The 24428-nt window shown below is 40.4% G+C and overlaps 1 protein-coding gene across 6 annotated transcripts in view; it reads right to left on the bottom strand.

Moving 5' to 3' along the window:
• The window catches only part of snx14 (sorting nexin 14), a 230521-nt gene that overhangs the window by 119327 nt on the left and 86766 nt on the right, over positions 1–24428 (bottom strand). For 5 of the 6 annotated variants that reach the window (XM_043696231.1, XM_043696228.1, XM_043696230.1 and 2 more), the window contains exons 13-17: positions 23541–23696; positions 13440–13564; positions 10015–10073; positions 7829–7855; positions 2270–2425 (exon numbers count right to left, since the gene is read on the bottom strand). In XM_043696231.1, the coding sequence (XP_043552166.1) occupies positions 2270–2425; positions 7829–7855; positions 10015–10073; positions 13440–13564; positions 23541–23696 (523 nt within the window). The remainder of the gene's footprint in view (positions 1–2269; positions 2426–7828; positions 7856–10014; positions 10074–13439; positions 13565–23540; positions 23697–24428) is intronic. The other variant, XM_043696233.1, reaches the window with a different exon arrangement.

The following is a 24428-nucleotide window of genomic DNA, read 5'->3' as shown; positions in this document are numbered from 1 at the left end:
TGGCCACGAATTTTACAGATTACTGAACAGAATAAATCTTTTCTGTGTTGCTAGTTTTAAATTAAGCAGGAGGATTACCCAGTGTCGTGACACATTTGGATACATAACCGGCTGCAATGAAGACAGAGGGTGGTGGTGGAGTGTTGCTTTTCAGACTGGAGGCTACAAAAATCATTACTGGATCCACTGCTTTTTGCCATTTATATAAATCATTTGGATGTGAACATAGGAGATATGGTTAACAAGTCTGCAGATGACACCTAAATTGGTGGTGTAATGGACAGCAAAAGGTACAATAGGACCATGATCAGGTGGGCAAATTGGCTGAAAAGTGGTAATTAGGGTTTAATTTAGATCAATGAGAGGTACCACATTTGGAAAGGCAAATCACTTAATGGTCAGGTCCTCGGGAGAATTGCTGAACACAGAAACCTTAGAATACAGGTTTATAGCTCCTTGAAAGTGGAGTTGAGGGTAGATAGGGTGGTGCAGAAGGCATTTGGTATCTTGCCTTTATTGGTCAGTGCATTGAGGAAAGGATTTGGGAGGTCATGTTGCAGCTGTATAGGACACTGGTTAGGCCACTTTTGGAATACTGCATGCAATTTTGGTCTCTGTCCTATTGGAAGGATGTTGTGAAATTTGAAAAGGTTCAGAAAAGATTCACAAGGATGTTGGCACGTTTGAGCTAAGAGAGGCTGAATAGGCTGGGGTTAAGGGATGACTTTATAGAGGCTTATAAAATCATGAGAGGCATAGATAGGGTAAATAGACAAGGTCTTTTCCCAGGGGTGGAGGAGTCCAAACTAGAGGGCATAGGGAAAAAGTGAGAGGGGAAAGAATTAGAAGGGACCTCAGGGGCAACTTTTTCACGCAGAGTGTAGTGTGTGTATGGAATGAGCTGCCAGAGGAAGTGGTGAAGGATGGTACAATTAAAACATTTAAAAGGTACATGAACAGGGAGGGTTTAGAGTGATATGGGTCAAATGCTGGCAAATAGGACTACATTAATTTAGGATATCTGGTTGGCGTGGACAAGTTGGATCGAAGGGCTTGTTTCCATGCTGTACATCTCTATGACTCTAAATGATAAAAATAAATCTTAAAACCATCCAAAGGGAGCTTGCAGTTTTCAGTAATGGACACCTTCACACCTTCAGTGCTATCAGGAACACATTATTTCACTTCATTTGCATGATGTGACTGGAAGTGATTTGGAAGTGAGAGAACTTTATAATAGTCAAACTTCAGTGCTTTACTAAAACAATCTAAATCTAAAATATGGAAGTGCCAGTGTTGGACTGGGTTGGACAAAATCAAAAAATCACAACACCAGGTTATAGTCCAACGGGTGTATTTAAAAACACTTGCTTTCAGAGCACTGCTTCTTCTCTCACTAGCACCTGAAGATTTTAGACAGAATTTATAAGGAAAACATCAAAAGGTCATACAACTTCTGCAAACAAATTGAATATCTTAGCCAGCTTAGATGTGTTCAATTTGTTCCCTTTGATCTTTTCCCTATAAATTCTGTGCCTAAGGGTTTCCTCTCTCACTAGCACTTGATTAAGGAGCAATGCTCTGAAAGCTAGTGTTTCCAAATAAACCAGCTGGACCTGGTGTTGCGAGATTTTTGACTCAGTCTAAATCTAGCTCAAGCACAGTCAATACACCGACAAAAATAAATGATAAACTATATCAGCAAATAAATAGAACTCTAGTAAGAAGGATGCTATCCAGAAAAAAGAGATTTAGGAGAGCTGGTAAAAGAATCAAAAATATGAGATGTTTTACTGGGCTGAGAGTTGGAATGCCCTGGCGGCGATACACTGATTCAGTAATAATTTTCAAAGGGTATTTGAATGTTTACTTCAAAAGGAGAAGTTTGAAGTGCTACAGGGAAGGGGAAGGAGTGCAAGAATCCTCAGATCAGCACAGGAATGGTGGGAAGTTGGCTTTGTTCCATGCTAAATGATTTGGCACCAGATTTCTTTAACAACAGTTCGAAGACTTCATTTCCATCCATATTCTATGTTTCAGTTAATGCACTTCTGATGTTTTATACAACTGAAAATGGGTAGATAAAATATGCAAAATTTTTGTTTAAACAAACCATTTATCAAATACATAGACAAATGTAAACAAGCCAGTATAAAACCCAAACTATAGGACACAGACACAAAACACATGTTTTAATGGTTGGTGGGATAGACTTTTGACACAAATATCCATGCATGTTACAAAGGAGTGTGAATGGACCCTGACTTACGTTATAGCAGCAGGGAGAGAAGGTAAAATGCCAGATGGAAGTGTTAAGATTGACTGCACATGAGGAAAAACAGATGCAGATGAAGACCCTTGATTCATGGAGGCAGCTTGCCCTAGAGATGCAGATTCAGTGCCCCGTTTTAAATCCTGTTCGGTGCTAACCCACAAATTTTTGTTTTTTAAAAAAACATATCCAATAGGCAGCATTAATCAGTGAAAAGAGAAACAGATAGATATTAGCTTCAGCATTTGCATTCATTAACTGGAGCGCTCTATGGCCAGCCACAAGTTTCTGCATTCAATAACATACTGCTCTGGCAACAAAATTCAAGCAAAAATGTTTTCTGCCTTTACAACAAACTCTTGATTTAACAGTAATATTTCTAATAACTGCATAATTACTATTTGAATTTTCCCTTTTTTGTGACATTCATGTCAGTGCGAGAATCTCCACAGTCAAAAATAACTCTCAAATAAACATTTTTAATCAAAATAAGCCATTTTGAAATGTGACTATGAAGATTAAAAAGAAAAAATAGCTTGAAGAACCAATCATTTAAAAAAAATCTCTTATCAGACAAAATTCAATGTTGAGCTATGTTGGGGAGATTTCACTGCGGTGTTTAATGTAGGGCTAGGGAGGGTGACACTTCCAGCCCTGAAATGGTTAACAACAGCCAAGCGAGCTGCTGCAGGCGATTGCATGACTGCTGGAGCTTGTAAGGGATATGCATAATGTTAATTAAATCTTGGAGCCTGTAAATACCAGCCAGTATCAATTGCCCCATCGAAACTCGGGATTCATAAAGAAACTGATCGGAATCTGTAACTGTTAGACAAGTGTGAATTGCTCTATCGGAACCTGTAACTAGTGAGTGTGAATGGCTCTATTTAAGTCTAAAGTTGATAAGTGTAATTGACAATTTAGTTAAACTAAAACTATTGAAAATGGCTAGCCTGTCAGACGCATAGTAATTCCTTGACACAATGGACTATTGAATACGGGATCGGAACCGCTCCCAGGGATGGCTGAGCCATTGTCAAGCACAGCTGGAGCTGGACAGGCACTTCGATGCGGCCAATAGGAGGACGGATCCCCAGCGCGCGCAGACGAATGGACCAATGGGGAAGGCGAACTGACCGGGGACTCCAGGCAGCGCGAAGTATAATTGTGTCAACTTTGAACGGGAAGGCAGAACGCCTTCTCCAACGAATGCATGCCTGTAGATTCGTTGTACCAGTTAAGATTCTGTGAATAAACTGCTGTCTGCGTCTAATCATAGTTGCCAGTGTGAGTCTCTCCTTCCAAAAGAACACGCAAAGACGGGACCCTCCGGGTCCGTCTTAACAGCTATATCAGGAGGTATTAGACCAGGAGATCACATGTTTGGGCAAAGAAGCAGGTTTTAAGGATCATCTGAAAGTAGGATGAGAGCTGCAAGGATAGAGATTTAGGACAAAAGGACTTCCAATGGTAGAACCATTGAAATGGGGAGCTTAAGATGCTAAAATTATAACAGCACTGATACCTTAACAGGGTTGTAGGGTGGAAAGCAAAAACAGCGAAAAGGCTGTGACATTTCATAATCAGGAGCCAGTGTAGGTCAGTTGCCAAATAGTGAGCAGAACTTGGCATGTCTTAAGTAATTTGGAGAAAGTGAGAACTGCAGATGCTGGAGATCAGAGTCGAGCGTGTGTTGCTGAAAAAGCACAACAGGTCAGGCAGCATCCAAGGAGCAGGAGAATTGACATTTCGGGCAGGAGCCCTTCATCAGGAATATGCCCGAAATGTCAATTCTCCTGCTCCTCGGATGCTGCTGGACTTGCTGTGCTTTTCCAGCAACACACTCATGACTTAAGTAATGGGCAGAGTTTTGTACAATCTCAAATTACAAAGAGGAGAAAGTGAGAGACCAACCAGTAATAAAGGCACAAAAATAGGATTCAGCAGTAGGGCCTATTCTGCAGAAGTAGAAACAGGGAGTCTCAGTGATCTTATTGATACATGTTTAGCAGTTTATTGCAGGGTCGAGCACAAGACAAAGGTTGCAAACAATCTGGTTTTGCTTCAAATAAACCGTCAGGGAGAAGGATGAAGTTTATCACTGGGGATCTGAGTTTGAAATGGCTTTGAGGGCTTCTAATATTTAACATGAGAAAAACTTTCCAGTGGAGAGCTCAAGGAGAGTTGGCGATTCAGGTACATTATCATATACAAAGGAAATAATTCTGTGTTTGGGTGAATTTCCCAGCATCTGCATCTAACTGGGGACAAGGAGATATCTTTGGAGGATGCTAAAAGTAACAACGTAGCAAGGAAGAGAAACCAATGCAGATGGTCGGCATGGTGGCACAGTGATTCGCACTGCTGCCTCACAGCATCAGGGACCCGGGTTTGTTTCCAGCTCCGGCGACTGTGTGGAGTTTGCACATTCACTCCATGCCTGTGTGGGTTTCCTCTGGGTGCTCCAGTTTCCTCCCACAATTCAAAGATATGCAGGTTAAGTGAATTGGCCAAACTAAATTGCCCACAGTGTTCAGGGATGTATAGGTTAGGTGCATTAGGAAATGTAGAGTAATAGGGCAGGGGAATTTGTCTGGGTGGGTCACTCTTTGGAGGGTTGGTGTGTACTTGTTGGGCCAAATGGCCTGTTTCCACACGATAGAATTTCTATGATTCTCTGGCTAAAGAGGAACAGAAATAGGTGAGAACAGTTAACCCAGAAGTGACAGTGGAGAAACAACAGCAACAAACAAACCACAACTTTCATTCATATACATTCACATTAAGCAAAATTTAGAACAATACTGCTGGCATCCCAATTGCACATACCCAATAGATTATCAATCAAGATTCTTGATTACGCATCCCTGATTTAGTGAACCAAGCTTTTCATATTACCAGTGTGCATGCTTCATACAACACTGGGTGACAGGAAACTCTCAGCTTTGTCATTTATGTGGCGTTGACCATTCATTCTATGTTTTGACTTAGTTTATACCTGAAACCAAAACTAATGCATTTGTAACTTAAAATTAAGTCAAATTAAATTTAATCCTTACCAAGTTTAATTTTTAAATAAAAAATGTCATGCTCACATTCAGACCCAGTTGGTTAGACTGTTTGTAAAATGGACACAATGTCATTCTACCATTTTGCGATCAAGTATCCAATTTCTTCATTGAGCAAAGATCAGCAATGAAAGAGATGTGGTCTGTTCTTTTGGTCTCTCTGCCATTCAAAAACATTAAGTGCAGGGAGGGAAGAGATCTATAAGAGTCTTAACAGCAAGTCTAAGTTGGTTCAATTAAAGAAGCAATGTTGTTGAGCCTGATTCTAGCCTTTATCTGTCAAGTCAAAAATGTACTCCATGTATGCACGGTGGTTCAGTGGCTAGCACTGCTGCCTCACAGCACCAGGGACCCAGGTTCAATCCCACCCTCGAGTGGCTGACCGAATTGAGTTTGCACACTCTCCCACTATCTTCATGGATTTCTTCCATGTGTTCCGGTTTCTGTCCATAGTCGAAAGATGTGCGGGCCAGGTAGATTAGCTGTGGGAACTGCAGTTGTAGGGATGGGGTGGGTCTGGATGGACTGCTCTTTGGAGGATCGGTGTGGACTAGATGGGCCAATGGCTTACTTGCACACTATAGGGATTCTATGATTTTATGATAACTTCATTTAGTTCAGAGATCAAGCAGAGAATTTCCTAGTCCATAAGAGTCAAACAGCATGGAAACAGATCCTTAGGTCCAACGCATTCATGCCGACCAGGTTTCCTGAAACTAAACTAATCCCACTTGCCTGCATTTGGCCCATATCCCTCCAAACCTTCCCTGTTCACGTACTTGTCCAAATGCCTTTTAAGTGTTGTAACTGTACCTGCATCCACTGTTCACTGCACATACGAACCAGCCACTGCATGAAGACATTGCCCCTCAGATCCCTTGTAAATCTTTCTCCTCTTACCTTCAAAGTACGATCCCTAGCCTTGAACTCCACCACCCTATAGTGGAAAATCTTTGCTATTCCCCTCATCGTTTCATAAACCTCTGCAAGGTCACCCCTCAACCTTCTACGCTCCAGTGAACAAAGCCTGAGGCTAACCAGCCTCTCTTTATAACTCAAAACCTCTGTTCCCAGCAACATCCTGACAAATCTTTTTTCTCTCCAATTTAATAATATCCATCATATAACGGTGACCAGAACTGTACACAACAGTCCAAAAGTGGCCTAACCAGCATCCTGTAACGGTGAACATGACACCCCCAACTCCTATACTCAATGGTCTGAGTAATGAAGGCACACATGTTAAATGCCTTCTTAATCACCCTGCATCCGACGAGCAGCAAAATCGACGTTTCGGGCAAAAGCCCTTCATCAGGATGAAGGGCTTTTGCCCGAAATGTCAATTTTGCTGCTCGTCGGATGCTGCCTGAATTGCTCTGCTCTTCCAGCACCACTGATCCAGAATCTGGATCCCAGCATCTGCAGTCATCGTTTTTACCTTCTTAGTCACCCTGTCTATGATGCAACTTTCAAAGAACTATGTACCTGAACCCCTAGGTCTCTTTGTTTAACACTACTACTCACAGCCCTACCATTAACTGTACAGGTCCTGTCATTTTTCACTTTACCAAAATGCAATACCTCACATTTATCCAAATTAAATCCCATCTGCCATTCCTCAGCCCACTGGCCCAATTGATCAAGATCCCTTTGTTATGGAGCTCTCAGCTCACTGTTATATTCACACCGATTATGGGCAAAATCACAATATTACTGTCTACCCATCTGTAAGTGCTAAATGCAGCTCTTTCAAGTTAGAAATGAAGAAATAACTCGAGTTTGTAGAACCATGTCAGGCAAGGACTGCATGTGTACAGCTAAACTGGTAAGTGCATGGAGCAAAATTACAAAAGTTACTCTTCATTTTTTTAAAAATGAAGTTAATCCTCAAGACATTAGGTTACTTCACAAAAGTGTTTTCTGCTACATAGTTCTGAATTACAGATAAGCTTATTGACAAACTGAACATGAGTCGCCTCAAAATATGGGATATGATCTTTTGTTTTGACATCATAAATTATAATACATTTTGGCAAAACAAATCTAGGACTTACTGCTGCATGCTAGAATTTGATGGTTAATGGTAGATTGCATAGAACGCTTACTTTCATACACGTTAAGTGATTTACTGCCATCTATTATTCATTATAGATATTAGAGACACAAAATTTTAAGTTATATATTTAAATTTCATTATACATAATATGGACCAATAGTATTTCTACTGTAGGGAGCAAAACCAAATAGAAAACCAAATTTAAAACATTGCAGAAAGTTGTTGACTAGGTTTAATTAAAGGGTAACCTGGAGACAAATTAAGTCTTAAAACAGTAAACTTCAAGATTCAGATTGTTATAAAGGCAGAAGCTTGTGTACAGTCCATAAGGCTATTCTGTAAAAATGTGATGCAATATGGACTATGAGGGTGGAGTGACATGCTGCTCCTGCCTGCAATAGGTATTTCTCCATATTGTGCATGCATACTTACCGAAAATCATCCAAATTCAGGCTACTTCTGCAACAAAAAACACAAGGAATTAAAATTCAGACAACTCAAGACAAGAAAAGATAGGAGAAATAATAAAAATACATTAATGAGAAAACCATTTTTCCTATATTTTACATCATTTGTTCAACTTTTAGCTTGATTTATTTAATGAATATTGATTAACTCAAATATTGAAGATCACAAAGACTATGTAAATCAATAAATATTTGGATTCACAATGCTGAACAGTCAGCTGTCAATACTTCAAAAGTTTATGTAGATTAAATCTTAGGGGTCTCTTTTAACCCACATTTCAGGCAAATTATAACATAAATAACATTACAACTATACAGTTGAACATAGATGTGCAGTGTAATCTATATTACACTCATTTTATGGTCTCAAAAGCCAGCTAATCAACGTATGCAGTCTCATATTCTACGCAGCCATTCATATAGCTCTTATTTTGTTTCAGAATATATCTGCATAAAAATAATTAATATATCTAGTGAAGATCAAAGGCTTCCAAAACAAGCCATTAACAGGCACGATCCATACATTCTGAACACTCAATGAGGGAACCAGGTAATAGATTCTGAATAGGAGAAAGTGAGGGCTGCAGATGCTGGAGATCAGAGTCGAAAAGTGTGGCACTGGAAAAGTACAGCTGGTCAGACAACATCCAAGGAGCAGGATTCTCCTGTTCCTCAATTGCTGCCTAACCTGCTGTGCTTTTCCAGCACCACACTTTGACAATAAATTCTGAACAGGTTGCAGTCCAGGACATGCCACAAAGAACTTGGTTGAAATGGTTCTGAAGGTTTTTTCAGGCCTGTTGGGTAAGGCTCCTGGGAATTATGAACAACAGTGGAGATCTGGGGTTATCATGTTGAGCTGGACTCATCCACCGCCAAACCACAACAACGCGACGGTCAGAGGAGGAGCGTCTTATCTTCCGACTGGGAACCCTCCAACCACAGGGGATGAACTTGGACTTCACCAGTTTCTTCACCCCCCCTCCCCCCACCTTGTCTCAGCCGAATCCCTCCAGCCCGGCACCACCTTCCTGACCTGCAGTCTTCTTCTTGACCTCTCCGCCTCCACCCTACTCCAACCTATCACCTTCACCTTGACCTCTTTCCACCTATCACATTTCCAACGCCCCTCCTCCAACTCCCTCCTCCCTACCTTTTATCTTCTCCTGCTGAACACTCTCTGCTCATTCCTGAAGAAGGGCCTGTGCCCGAAACGTCGAATCTCCTGTTCCCTGGATGCTGCCTGACCTGCTGTGCTGTTCCAGCAATAAAGTTTCAACTTTGATCTCCAGCATCTACAGACCTCACTTTCTCCTAATTCCACAGAAGTAATATATTGACGTGAGGAGCCCAGTGACACTAAGCAAGCTGACAGAAGGCTTTCATGAGGGTAGACCTGCCATGGACGTTAAATTTAGCCACCTTTCATATAGGTAATGCTTCTGTAGGATGATCAAAAATTATAGCCTTTGTACTTGCACTGAAGTGGTATCTGTCAAAAATCTGTAAACTGTGGCTAGTTTGAAAAGCAACATGAGTAACTACAAGAAATTATAGTCTGCTTACAAACATACATCTTAAAATTGCACAGAAAATTTATCACAAAGCCATTTTCTCAATTATTTAATAAATATAAATAATTACCCATTTAGCACTTTCAAAATAAAGCAGGTCGGGTGTATAATGAGATCTTGCCAAGTACATATAGTGCCATGGTGATATCCTAAAGCTGCCAACCTTATTGGTGTATAAGTTATGGATTATTAACATACTGTAGTGTACTTTTACACTGAAAACGGGTTTAAAATGCATCTGACAAAAAGAGCAACCTGTACACAAAAAACCGTACTAAGCAGACTGTAGTCAATTTTATTTTGTTGATCCAGAATCTCAAATAAATTAATCGATACTCTTGAACACTGAATTTCTTTTACTTTGGACAGCTTACTCTATTTTGCAGTTACATGCATGGGGTTGCAAATTAAAATCTCAGTGACAAGTTACGGTAAGAACAGAAATAACTGAACTTTTGAACAAAAACCTCAAAGGCAACAGAACCACTTTAGTAACAAAAGGAATACAATCAGATAGACTATTAAAAAGTGGGATGTTGGCAGGAATTGTGCTTACCATTAACTCCTGCAAACTCACCTATTGGATTTGGAGTTGCGTGTTGGTGACTCTGCCCCTTTCAACAAATATCTGAAATACTGTGTGGAAGAAAACTGACTAAACATTACTTGCAATCCTGATAATTTGTAAGTGACTCACATCTAAAATTTCAGTTGTGTCACATAAGTATCACTATTAGCAATTAGGTCCCTTTGTAAGAGTATAGTTCTTTTTAAAATCGAGTGTAATGCAAAAATCTACAAACTCAGCACAAGGACTGATGAAGCTACAGTAAAAGTTCAATCTATATACACATTTTTACAACATTTTTCTATATTCTTGCTGTATTGGGAACATCAAATTTAAAATTAACATGCTAAAGGTAAATTTTTGACAAATTAATTGCCCATTGTAGAATAATCAAATAACCAGCGACTGCAAGGGTCAATGGTACAGTCAGCTCCTGCTTTTTTACACATATCTCTTACAAACCTCTGCTGAAACACTATCCTCTACCTAAAATATTTGGCCAAGCAACCTATCTTCCTCACTGCTAACACCCCATGTTGGTTGCTGTGAGACAGAAATCAAGACCAATTTGCCAATACTACCAGCTCGTTAAAATATTTTGAAATCTATAGTGCAATATGTTTCTATAAAAAGCCCCATTTGTAAAGAAGGGATGTGTGTAGGCTTGGCCATAAGCAACCTCATCCTGACACCAGACAAGATGCACTATAGTTAATATCGAGTTTATGACCTGAAAGGATAGTGGAAGCATATACAATAATTTTCAAAATGAGGTTGCAAATAAAAGGGGAAATTTATAGGATTATGGGGAAAAAATAAAGTGGAGTGAGACTAAATGGATAGCTTTTTCAAACAGCCAACACCGGCAAGGTGGGATGAATGCCCTCTGTGTGTTATATGATCCAAGGAATACCAATATCCTCAAATACCATGTTCAATCCTTCTACACACAAAAAATGCCTTGAGCACCTTCAATAAACATTAAATAAAACCAATACTGGACTGCATGAGAGAGTAAGCATTAGCAACTGCAACTTTGTCTCAATGTAAACATGACACCCTCACGAAAAGAGTAGGTGTCGGTCCTTGTCCCATCGAACCTGTTCCACCACTTAAGATCATGGCTGATCTGATTATAACTTCAACCCACATGCTCTTATATCCCAATAAAGTTCTGCCTTGGCTTGCCAAATATCTATCCACTTCAGTCTTAAAAATATTCAAAGAATCTGCTTCCACCATAATTTCAGGAAGCGTTCCAAATACTTATGACCCAAAGAGAAAAGAATTCACTTCATATGTTTTAAATTTCTTTTTTATCATAAACAGAGACCACTAATCCTAGATTCTCCCATAAGAGGAAACATCTCTTTACATCTATCCTGTCAAGACCACTGAGGATTTTGTGTTTTAACAAAGTTGCTTGTTACTCTTGTAAAGTACAGAGTATTCATTTCTAGACTGTTTAGAGGAAAAATTGAGCAACCTGTCCAATCCAGGTGTTAATCTGATAAACATTCTTTGACCTGCTTCCAATGCATTTACGCCCTTCATTAAGTCATGTAATCAATATAATATTCCAGCTGTGGTTTCTCTAGTGCCCTGTATAATCGAAGCATAAATCACCTTATTTTTGTATTAAAGTTTTCTGCAATTCGTAACTTTCTAATTGGCTAGGAGCAAATTACGACAAATGCTGGAATCTGTACTGAAAATAAAAAATGCTGCAGATCACAGTAGGTCAGGCAGCACGCAGGAGAGAAAGCAAGCTAACGTTTCGAGTCTAGACAACTCTTCATCATCTAGCTGAATAGTCATGTAGATTCAAAACATTAGATTGCTTTCTCTCCATGGATGCTGCTTGAGTTGCTGTGACCTCCAGCATTTTGTTTCTAATTAGCTACCCTTGATACTTACTTATCAGCCATGATCTTAATAGATCATACTTTTAAGATTCATGCTCAAGGCCACACATCCCTCTGCATCTCTCAGCTTTGCAATCCCTCATCTTTAAGATAATATGCTGCATTTTTATTCTTCCTGCCAAAATGGACAATCCACATTTTCCATATTATACTCCATTTCCACATTGTCTCATCACATAAGCTATATCTTTTTGTAGCTTGCTTATGCCATGTCACAACTTAATTTCCTTCCTATCATTCCTTTCACCCCTTCATCCAAATTATTCATATAATTGTAAACAGTTGAGATCCTGGCACTGATTAATGTGATACAATGCTCATTACATCAGATCAACCAGAAAAAAACACTTGTACTTAGTCTCTGGCTGCTTATTAGGAAGCAATCTTTTACCTATGCCAATGAGTCACCTGCACATTATGGAGCTTCTATTTTCCGCAGTAACATTTGATGCGACGCACTATTAAATGTCTTCTGGAAATCTAAGCACAGCATATTCACCAATTCCCTGCTGTAGTTTTTGATCTGTTGCACAGACTGTAAAATTTTAACCTCGAGAAGTCACTGCATGATCACAGTATCACTACAAATTCCTCAATGTCATATTTCGATATTCAGCCAAAGTATTTTCTGAGGATTATGGGATTGAGAAGGAACTCTCAGTTCGTTATTCTATCTTGAACATCCATTTATATAACTAAGGGAACTGATAAAATAGTGTCATAAAAGGTAAGAGTAGGAAAATGTAATGCAGTAGACGTCGTTTATCCAGATTTACAAAAGGCCTTTGATAATGTAAAGTTAGGAGCCCTACTGACAGAGCTCAGGACAGGAGGCTGCTGACATTCTGCTAAGAGGCATGAGCGATCTTTAGAAAGGGAAATCTTCAAAGGAGAGATCCAATGGTGGAGATAAGCATGTGGCCATAAACGGCAAGGAGGGGGGATTCAGAGAAAGGTGGATTGAGCTTTGGGTGGCTACAAAAGAGAGATTGCGAATGGGGCCTGTCAACAAAAGAAAAGGTCACCTAGCCAATTGGGAGGTCAGAAAAGCTCAGTCACAAGTAATAAACCCCTTACAAATCATTTATGAAATGTCATTGACAGAAAACCTTTTCTGCCTAACATATGGCTGTTGCCCTATGCTAATTTAAATGTTGCAATGCCCAGGAAATTTAAACTTTCTTGCATGACATGCCCTTAAGTTTAATGGGATTTGACAATTATTGACAAGATATTTCAGTTCTGCTCTGAGACCAAATGCCTAATATTTTAGCAAATACACAAAAATTACTAGTGATTACATCTCATTGCATTAAAGAATCAGTGAGAATGAAAATACTCCAAAATGAAAAACTGGACGCTGAAATTCAGAAAGAAGCCCTCGAGAAACACAATTCTCAATAAGCATCTTTTGACTCCTATTCAGAATTCACACAGGAAATATTTACTTCAAGTCTCAGTTGCAGGGTTAAAAGAATGCAAAGCAAACAGAAATAACAGATTCCATACCTCATCACTGTGACAAAACATAGGCGTAAATACAGTTTCAAGCAGATTCATGACGTGTTCATATGCCTCGAACAAACAGCGCATGGTCTGAAGTTTCACTACATTCCTGTAAGATCCTTCTGCAACTGCAAGGTTATAATACAGCCAATAACTTCAATTTATCCAGCTGGGTTACAGCTTTACAAAATTATAAATTGCATGCAACACAAACTGCAAAGAAATAATTACCAATGCAGCTCAACTGCTGAAACAGTAGATCAAAGAATACAGCAATAATTATGGATGACTTTAATCTTCATATTGATTGGGGTCAATAAAATTGGAAAGGGTAGCTACAATAACAAATTAATAGAACACATTAAGGATTGTTCTATTCTTTTTGCATGCTTCTTTTTTGTTGAGTTATAGCATTGCCTAGAGTATAGCTAGTGTTTGGGAGTCAATATCCCCCAAGAAGTAGTAACTATAACATGCTAGAATTTAATATTCAGTTTGGGTGTGAGAATGTTGGATTGGAAGCCACTGTTTTTAACTTAAAAATATAATAGGATCATAGAAGGACATTACAACGAAATGAGGATAAAGTCAGTTAAACTGGACTGGGCAGGAAAGGCAGTCAGCAAGCAGTGGCAGATATTTAAGCAGGTAATTCATGACTTTCAGCAAAAATATATCTCAGTAAAGAGGGAAGATTATAGTCTAAGAGAGGGATAAACCAACCAAGGCTAAGCATGGAAGTTAAGGAGATTATGAAGTTGAAACAAGCAGCATGTACAGGATGTAAAAGTCAGTGATTGCCCCAAAGACTGGGATCAAATTCAAAATCCAAAAAAGGAGGCAGAAAAAGATATTAAAAGAGAAAGCAAATAAACTATGAGAGTAAACCAGCGAGGAATATGGAAGCTGACAAGGACAGTTTCTTTAAACACAAAAAGAAAGTCAGAAGTCAAAGTGAATATTGATCCCTTGGAAAATCAAACCGGAGCAATAATTATGGGGGACAAAAAAAACGGCAGAGGAGTTAAACAGGTATTTTGCATCAGTCTTATGGTGGAAGATACTTCGAACATCCCATTAATACTAAAGAATACATGGGAGGAATTAAGTACCATCAACATCACTTGAGCATTAATAATAGACAAATGAATGGGGCTAAAGGCAGATAAGTCCCCTGGCCCCAATGACTTGCACCACAGAATCATAAACAGCATTGGTTGTAATTTTCCAAGGTCCTTGGAATCTGCAGTACCAGAGGATTAGAAAACTGCCAATGTGACACCTCTGTTCAAAACAGGAGGAAGGCAACTAATATAGGCCAATTAATCTATCATCAGAAAAATAGGATTCTTAAGGAGCCTGACATGGTAAATGCTGAGAGAATGTTTCTCCTCAATGGAGCATCTAGGATCAGATGGCACAGTCTCAGAATAAAGGGGTGCAAACTTAAGGCTGAGATGAGGATGAATTTCTTCTCTCAGAGGGTTGAGTGTCTTTTGAACTCCTTGCACAGACAGCTGCGAGGCAGAGTCCATGTATACATTTAAGACTGATGAAATAACTGGACAGAAGCTAGTATCCCATCACCAAGCCACCCTTTATTTATATGAACTCAATGCTTTGAATGGGCATCCACAATGATCAAGAACATTGAGTCCATGAAAGGACCAGCATAGTTAACATGTAACCAAATCCAGGGTTTACCCGGCCATTGCCATGAATGTGAGGGTGCCGCCAAAGACAATTATTGTCTTTGTTGGCACTGCCCTCAACTGCAGCTATATTGGCATCCAATCCTCGCTGCCAGACATAACTTTGTGCCCACAGCCAGTTCTAGCAGCAACCTTTCCTCAGGTCTCACTGGGTCCGGGAAAAGCTTCAGTCCTGGTTATGATGGCCCTTTTGTTTTCCCCATTACCACCAGCTATTTTAGTTTCATCGGGACGGGCCCTTTGTGTCCACAGTCAGACACTGCCAGTGGGGACCAGAAAGGTGTCCAGAAAATTTAAAACCAGAACAGACTCTTCCAGAGGAGGCACCATTAGTGGAGTTTCTGCCTGTGGGAGGTGGCTTGAACCACTGGGCCTCCTGGAGTATGTTCCAACTTGTATGTATTGAGAATAAGGGCCCAACGCTGAAGCGAACCAGGAGCAATGGGTGGCGTGGCTTCATCATTTTTAAGTAGTTTTAACGGTTTATGATCTGTTACTATGACAAATTTACATCCGTAATGGTATTGGTAGAAATTTCTCATACCAAAGATGACCGCCAAACTTCCCTTCACTATCTGTGTATTTGCTTTCGGCATTAGCCAAAGTCCAGGAAAAACATGCTGCTTCCTGCTGTTGGACCACTGGTGAGCAAACACTACCCCAAGATCATACAGGGAAGCATTACATGTCAGCACCACCTCTTGCTTCGGATCAAAATGGGCCAACACCTTAGATGGCAATAGCTGCTTTTTCACTTCCTTAAAGGGTATTTCTTGGCTACATAACCTTTTCCACGGCTAACCCTTTTTCAACAGGTGTAAGGGTGCCAAGATAGTGGCTAGGGTAAGTATGAATTTCCCATAATAATTTATTAACCCAAGGAAAGACCTAAGCCAGGCACTTTTGATTGCCCTAACTTTATCTTCCAATGGGTGTAATGCAGTTTTGTCAGCTGTAACTAAAGTATATCACTTGGAGCACCTAGAACATACATTCTTCCCTTCTAAGGTGTACGCCCACCTGGGAAAAGCATTTAAGCACTATGTCCAAGCTTTCCAAGTGCTCTTTATTGGTCTTTCCAGTTATTAGCACCAAATTAATAGCAACCTGGGGTAGCCCTTATAAAACATTCTCCATCATTCCCTGGAAAAATCCCCAAATCGCAGTCTTGTATATTTGTAAAAACCCATATGGGTATTAATTGTGATCTACTTCTGGGATTCATCACCTAACTTATGTCCAACTTTGTGAAGGACAGCTCCCCCCCCGCCCTTCTCAATTCTGTGAATAAGTCCTTTATGCAAGCAATTCGGCATTTATCCTGCTGCAAACAGCAGTTGTCAGGCTTCACAACCAGTGCTGCCCATTCCGCAAACTGCACTGGTTTGATAATTCCTTTACTTTCCAGCCTCCTGATTTCTGCCACTATTTTTGCCTGCAAGGCAAATGGCACTGGGCGGGCTTTGCAAAATCACAGAATTGCTTCCTGATCAACATATAAAATGGTCTTGGCTCCTTTGATAGTTGCTAGCCTTTCCTGAAAAACTCATGGTTATTTCATTAGGATTACACAGAGACAGCCATCTTCTAATCAAAAAATGTTGACTCAATCAAGGTGAATCTTTCTCAACAAATTCTACCCCAATAGGCTTGGACCAGAGTCTCTGACTACAGTGGTAATTGCACCAACTGCTTCCCAGAGGAGACAGGAACTGAAGTCATACCATTAATTGTAATGGTTCCTCAGCATACATTCTCAGTCTTGCTGAAGTCTTGCACAAACGTGGATTGGAGACCACAGAGAATCTTGTTAAATATAGGTTCTGCAAACTACTGATACAGCTGCGCTGGTATCAAGCTCAATGAGAACTAGATGACCATTTAACCAGACATTAATTTTAATTGGTTGTGATTTGGAGGTTGCTAAGCAATCTAACTGTTCCAATCCACAGGTAGATATTACTTTTTAGGGATTGCACTGTCCTGATTACTGGCCTACTTGTTTTCTTATTCAAGTCAGGGTTCGTAGGACTCTTTTGCTGTCTCGAGTCCGAACTCTGGCAGCAACGACAATGACTTGCCAGCCCCAATCCTGCAGAGCTTTTCAGCCATTTGGCTGAGGCTCGGCTTTGTCATGGGGTTTTGCTGTGAGCTGGCCTAGGGGTCCCTCTGCTTCAGAACATACCCTGAGTGAAACTCTGCAATTGCTTACACTCAAATGGTATTCCCCAAGCTCAGTCAAACAGGTGAGGGTGACCACTTCCATTAGGATGTCCTGTAGCTCCCATGCTCAATTTGGCATATTTATAATGACAAAGCCTGTTTGAAGTCCAGTTGGGCTTCAGCTAGTAGGCGCTTTTGCATGACGACAACTTTAATCCCACATACCAAACAGTCTCTCAGCATCTCATTCACTGTTAACCCAAAATCATATGCCTCTGCCAGTTATCTTAACTTTGTCAAAAATCCAAGTATGGATTCTGCTGGTGGATTTTTCAGGGTGTGCACTCTCCTGGATACCGACCGGTTTTCTTACTCAAGTCAGGGCTTGTAAAACTTGGCTAATAGTCCAATAAAACGGATAGTGTCTCAGAATTAGTGGTGGTTTGGGGTCGTAATATTCCTCAACCAAATCCGTTAACTCTTAGAAGATTTTGGTGTCTGGTACCTTTGGGAAAGCTAAGCCTCTAATAAGCGAAAATGCTGCAGGACCATAAGCAACCAGAAGGATTAATCATTGCTCTTCATCTGCCTCAATATCATTTATTTCAAAAAAACATTGCATTCTTTCCACATACTGAGCCCAGTCTTCGATGACGAGTCAAGCTTCCTGAATAAAGACATGATACCAGAAATGCTTAGCTCAACTCAAAGACGACAATGGTGAGCAAATGTTCTTCAGGCACGTTTTCTCCAGTCGCAACTGAAGTAACTTCAGAGGCTGGTATCCCATCACTAACTCATCCTTTATTTACATGTGCACAGTACACTGGCTGTAACCAACTAGCTCAGAGTCAGTCCTTGAAGTCAGGAGACTCTTTGAATCCCATTTATCTCTGTCAGCCAGAGGTCCCTGATTGGCCCAGGTTAACAAAGCTAGTCAAGGATCTCAGTCAATAATCTCACCGAATTCCAATCACTACTGTTGAGATAGACAGATGTTTAATGAGGAAGAGAAATTAATGGTTATGAGGAAAAGACAGGAGTGAGGAATATCAGATCAGATATTACCTTATTCAATTGCAGAGTATACTGGATGGTGCTTGGTAATGAACCAGGTCAGTTGTTTGATTTAGTGATAGGTGAGCACTTTGGAGAGTGTGACCATAATTTGGTTATGTTTAATTTAGCGATGGAAAGGGATAGGTACATGCCACAGGGCAAGAGTTATTGATTTTGGCAGGGGGGGGGTAAAGAGAAGGCCAATTATAATGCGATTAGGCAAGACTTAGATGCATAGAATGGGGACAATGGAAATGTGGAGCTGGCTAAAGGAACAGATATTGCATGTCCTTGATAGTTATGTCCCTATCAGGCAGGGAAGTAGTGATAAGATAACTGAACCGTGGTTTACTAAAGAAATTGAATCTCTTGTTAAGTGAAAGGAGGAGGCTAATGTGAAGTCGAGACGAGATAGTTCGGATGAGGCGATGAAGAATTACAGATTAGCTAGGAAGGATTTAAAGAGAGAGTTAAGAAGGGCAAGGAGGGGACATGAGCAGTTTTTAGCAGACAGAATAAACGAGAACCTTAAAGCATTCTATACGTATGTGAGGTATAAAAGGATGACTAGGGTATGAATAGGGACAGTCAAAGATAGAAGTCGGAAGTTGTGTGTAGACCCTGTGGAGATCAGAAAGGTGCTAAATGAATATTTCTCATCTGTTTTCACTCAGGCAAAAGGAGAAAATTGTAGAGGAGAAGAATGAGATACCGGATATTAGACTAGAAAGGATCAAGGTTATTAAAGGAGAGGTGTTATCAATTCTAGAAGGAGTAAAAGTAAACAAGCCCCCTGGGCCAGAAGGGATTTATCCAAGGATTCTCTGGGAAGCTAGTGAGGAGATGTTGGAGCTTTTGGCCTTGATCTTTGAGTCGTCATTGTCTAGTACCAGAGGACTGGAGGATTGCAAATGTTGTGCCCTTGTTCAAGAAGGGCAGCAGAGATGACCCAGGTAATTATAAACCAGTGACCCTTACGTCTGTTGTAGGAAAGGTTTTGAAAAGGATTCGAAGAGATAGGATTTATAATCATTTAGCAAGCATCAATTTGATTGCAGATAGTCAACATGGTTGCATCAAAGACAGGTCATGCCTAACAAACCTCAATGAGCTTTTTTGAAAAGGTGACCAAGCATGTGGATGAGGGTAGGGCCGTTGACATGGTGTACATGGACTTCAGTAAAGCCTCTGATAAGGTTCCACATGGTAGGTTGTTGGAGAAAATGTGAAGGCATACATTGAGGGTGATTTAGCAGTTTGGATTAGGAACTGGCTTGCTGTAAGAAGGCAGCAAGTGGTGGTTGATGGAAAATATTCAGCCTGAAGTCCGGTTACTGATGGTGTGCCACAAGGATCTGTTTTGGGACCAGTGATGTTTGCCATTTTTATAATGGACTTGGACGCAGGCATAGGTGGATGGATTAGTAAATTTACAGATGACACTAAAGTTGGTAGAGCGGCGGAGTGGGTGGAAGAATGTTGCAGGTTGCAGGGCGACTTGGATAAACTGCAGAATTGGGCTGAGAGATGGCAAATGGAGTTCAGTGCAGATAAATGTAAGGTGATTCACTTTGGAAAGAATAACAGGAAGGCAGAATACTGGGTCAATGGAAAGATTCTTGGTAGTGTGGATGTGCAGAGGGATCTTGGAGTCCATGTACATAGATCCCTGAAAGTTGCCACCCAGGTTGATAGTGCTGTTAAGGCGGCATACGGTGTGTTAGGTTTTATTGGTAGTGAGATTGTGTTCCAGACCCGCAATGTCATGCTGCAACTATACAAAACAATGCCGTGTACAGTTCTGGTCACCCAATTGTAAGGAGGATGTGGAAGCATTGGAAAAGGTGCAGAGGAGATTCACTAGGATCTTGCCTGATCTGGAGGGAAGTTCTTATGAGGAAAGGCTGACAGAATTGGGTGTGTTCGCATTGGAGTGAAGAAGGCTAAGAGGAGATTTGATTGAGACATACAAGATGATCAGAGGATTAAACAGAGTAGACAGTGAAAGTCTTCTCCTAGGATGATGACGTCAGCTTGTACCAGGGGGCATAACTACAAATTGAGGGGTGATAAATTTAAGACCGATGTCAGAGGCAGGCTCTTTACTCAGAGTGGTAAGGGTGTGGAATGCCCTGCTTGCCATTGTAGTTAATTCAGCCACATTAGGGACATTTAAACAATCCTTGGATAAGCACATGGATGATGATGGGATAGTGTAGGGGGATGGGCTCCGATAAGTTCACAGTTGAAAATGTGTTGCTGGAAAAGCGCAGCAGGTCAGGCAGCATCCGGGGAACAGGAGAATCGACGTTTCGGGCATAAGCCCTTCTTCAGGATTCCTGAAGGAGGGCTTATGCCCGAAACGTCAATTCTCCTGTTCCCTGGATGCTGCCTGACCTGCTGCGCTTTTCCAACAACACATTTTCAGCTCTGATCTCCAGCATCTGCAGACCTCACTTTCTCCTCCGATAAGTTCACAGGTCGGCATAACATCGAGAAAGGGCCTGGTCTGCGCTGTGTTGTTTATGTTCTTTGTACACGCAGGGCATTGAATATCCTCGTTCAGTTCACATTTTGTAGAGTCTTAATGGACAACATACATAAAGGTCAGGAAAATGGCAGATAAACTCCACTGGCCATTAAGCAAAGGAATAAATAATACATGTTCACCCTAAGTGGTGTGAAACATTTGACAGAATTAAAACTTGATACACCTCACTGTGGGGTAGCACTCTGAAAATCAATTACTGAATTTCTTGGAGTCAGAGAATTTAAAGATTTTATGAAGTGTGCAGAATTCCCAACTTATGCTCTTTTATACTGTAGCTGACAGAAAGCATTGACCAGCTTTCTGTACTTAACAAAAATAAGTATTTATTACAAAAAAACAAACTCTAACTCAAAAATTTTATGAACTGTCAATAGACAACTCAACTTGTTAAAACTCTAAACCCCTTGTAAACACCCGCTCTACACACATGCAGACCAGACAGACCAGGAGAAAGAAGGGTTCAAAGCAAAATACCATGGAGCGGAAATCTGAAAAAGCAATTTTGGATAAACTCAGCAGATCTCACAGCATCCGTGGAAAGAGAACTTGAGCTAACGTTTCAAGTTGATATAACTCTTCTTCAGAGCTGTCATGTTAAAGGAGAGCCTGGAGATGGGGTGGAAGGGAAGGCCGGAAAGGCCAGCTTTGCAGAGATCAGATTGCTTCTCCAAATTGCTTCTGGGGCAGCACGGTGGCTCAGTGGTTAGCACTGCTGTCTCAGAAACCAGGGACTATGGTTCAATTCCAGCCTCGAGTGACTGTCTGTATGGAGCTTGCACATTTTCCTCTGTCTGTGTGGGTTTCCCCTGGGTGCTCTGGTTTCCTCCCACAGTCCAAAAATGTGCAGGTTAGATGAATTGGCCAGGCTAAATTGCCCAGGCTAAATTGCCCATTGTGTTCAAGGAGGTATAGGTTTGGGGCATTAGTCAGAGGTAAATATAGAAATATAGGATAGGGGAATGGATCTGGGTGGGTTAGTCTTCGGAGGGTTGGTGTGGTCTTGGGCCGAAGGGCCTGTATCCGCACTGCAGGGATTCTATGATTCAAAGAAGTCAGAGCCTAGCTGGGAGACAATCACAGTTGTTGGCAGGCAGAAGGCCTTAGTCATTAATAACTGATCACTAGTCCACAGATCAATCAGCTACATATTGCCAACAAAAGCTCCATTCATACACACCTCTTGGCTCCAACTTATCTACGAACTAGTCTTGCACTAGTGCTTGAACAAGCAGCTGCATAAACAACACTCATTATGAGTGTCTGGTTACTTGCTTTTATGAAGCATACAATCCTTCAACAATTTTTGTTTCCTGAAACAGTTGTTTTCCCATTTAGGTCCACAACTAAAAATACAGAAAAGTATTTTTAAAAATGCATTTTTATCAAATACAAGAATTAGGAGTTACAAGGATTTGAAAGGCTTATGAACATTAAATCAATCTAAACCTCAACACGCCAAATCAATTAAGAACATGAAATCCACAAATTTAAAGCATTTAGCCTAACACTACATAATCTAATTCAAAGGAAGTCAGAAATTTTGATAAATAAGGCTTGTATACTATGGCCAGTTTTGACTGCTAAGACATTGGAAATTTCAAACATTATGAACGGTCCAACGAGGATCTACAATGTTGATCTCCAAACTTAGACAGTCTGAATCAGCAGGAATAATAGGAGCTCTGAGCTTTCTAATTTTGAAGAGCAGCATATAAAATAATGGTATACAGAACTGCAACATTGAAAAAGTAATCTAGAATTTTAAATCACCCTAATCTAAATTACAAATTGAATAAAGGATTTTAGATTATGGAAAATAGGGATGCATATCAGGAACAACTTATCAGGTGTAGAATGATTAACATCCCCTCAAGGAACTCTTGGATATAGTGAGGGAGATAGCAACATTGAACCATTTAAGCTCCTGCAATGATATGGTGAGAGGGGTGCATGTGTGGAGCATGGGGTCACGCATATTGTGGGAACACATATGGAGTGAGCTTGTGGTGTGCATGTTTGGTGTGTGTGGGGTGCAAGCATGACCCCTACCCATTCGTTTGTGATCATAATATTCATTTTGTGCTAAGCTTGCCAGCTGTTCATCCAACTAAACCTGCACCATCTTGTCTGAGACTAGCAGATACTAAGCACTACCACACTGAATTAGAATCAGAACATAAATTTGGCCACCACTGAGCCTTTAAATATTGTTGAATACTGCTTGGGTTTCACTTCAAAGCAATTTTATTTGTGTTGTATTTTGTAACAGGGTCAGTACTTGCACATCAGGATAGCAAATGAAAAAAATGCAGATTCTAAATGGAGTGCATTGCAATTATGAATATGAACCCAAGGAAAAAATTCTTCCTGCAAATTGGCAGCATAATTTAAAGTCTGTCGGAATAAAATAAGTGAGTTGGATATTATTTTACAAATTTGTGAGAACAAAGACCGACGTGTATTCTGAGTGCATTCAAGTTAAAAGCAATTTACTCATTTACCAGATACTGAGGTCCTGCCTAAATGACTAGAAACAGGTGAAGAAAATGATCCCAACTGAAGTGTTATCTGACTTTCCATTTAATTTCCTAGATATAATAAACAACGGAAAAAACTTACCCTGTTGTATCTCTTCCACAATAAATGGATCAAATTTGATTTTATCAATGCTTTCATCAAGACAATAGGTCACGTAAATTTTCTTCACTTCCGCGTGAAGAGTTTGCATCTCATCATCAGTCAACTCTGGACATAAGATCCGGTCATTGAATTCCTCTGTTGACAAGAAGTTTTGCAATTATTTAAGCAGAATTGGTGGTTCCTTCAAAATTTACATAGCTGCATGTGTATGCGATTGTCAGTTGGATTTCACTTGTCAAATGCAAAACAAAAAACTCTTTGGTATTCCAGCAAGTTTCAACTATGAATAACCATGTATCTAGAGTATAAGTGGGTTAGGAGGCCTAAGAAGTGATAATGTGTCTTTTCTCCTGTGGTTCTAAAGGAAAGTAGGTATGAAATTTGAAAATTAATCTACAAACTTGGATGCAGGTTTGATGTTATATTACAATACTTGTTGTGGTTCAGTTCGCCGAGCTGGAAATTTTTGTTGCAGACGTTTCGTCCCCTGTCTAGGTGACATCCTCAGTGCTTGGGAGCCTCCTGTGAAGCGCTTCTCTGGTGTTTCCTCTGGCATTTATAGTGGCCTGTCCCTGCCACTTCCGGTTGTCAGTTTCAGCTGTCCGCTGTAGTGGCCGGTATATTGGGTCCAGGTCGATGTGTTTGTTGATGGAGTTTGTGGATGAGTGCCATGCTTCTGGGAATTCCCTGGCTGTTCTTTGTTTGGCTTGTCCTATAATGGTAGTCTTGTGTCAGTCAAATTCATGTTGCTTGTCGTCTGCGTGTGTGACTACTAGGGATAGCTTGTCGTGTCGTTTCGTGGCTAGTTGATGTTCATGGATGCAGATCGTTAGCTGTCTTCCTGTTTGTCCTATATAGTGTTTAGTG

Source organism: Chiloscyllium plagiosum, chromosome 9, assembly GCF_004010195.1.
Source record: "Chiloscyllium plagiosum isolate BGI_BamShark_2017 chromosome 9, ASM401019v2, whole genome shotgun sequence".
Lineage (NCBI taxonomy): Eukaryota > Metazoa > Chordata > Chondrichthyes > Orectolobiformes > Hemiscylliidae > Chiloscyllium > Chiloscyllium plagiosum.
The sequence above is the reverse complement of the archived record's forward strand: the minus strand, read 5'-3'. Positions and strand labels throughout refer to the sequence as shown.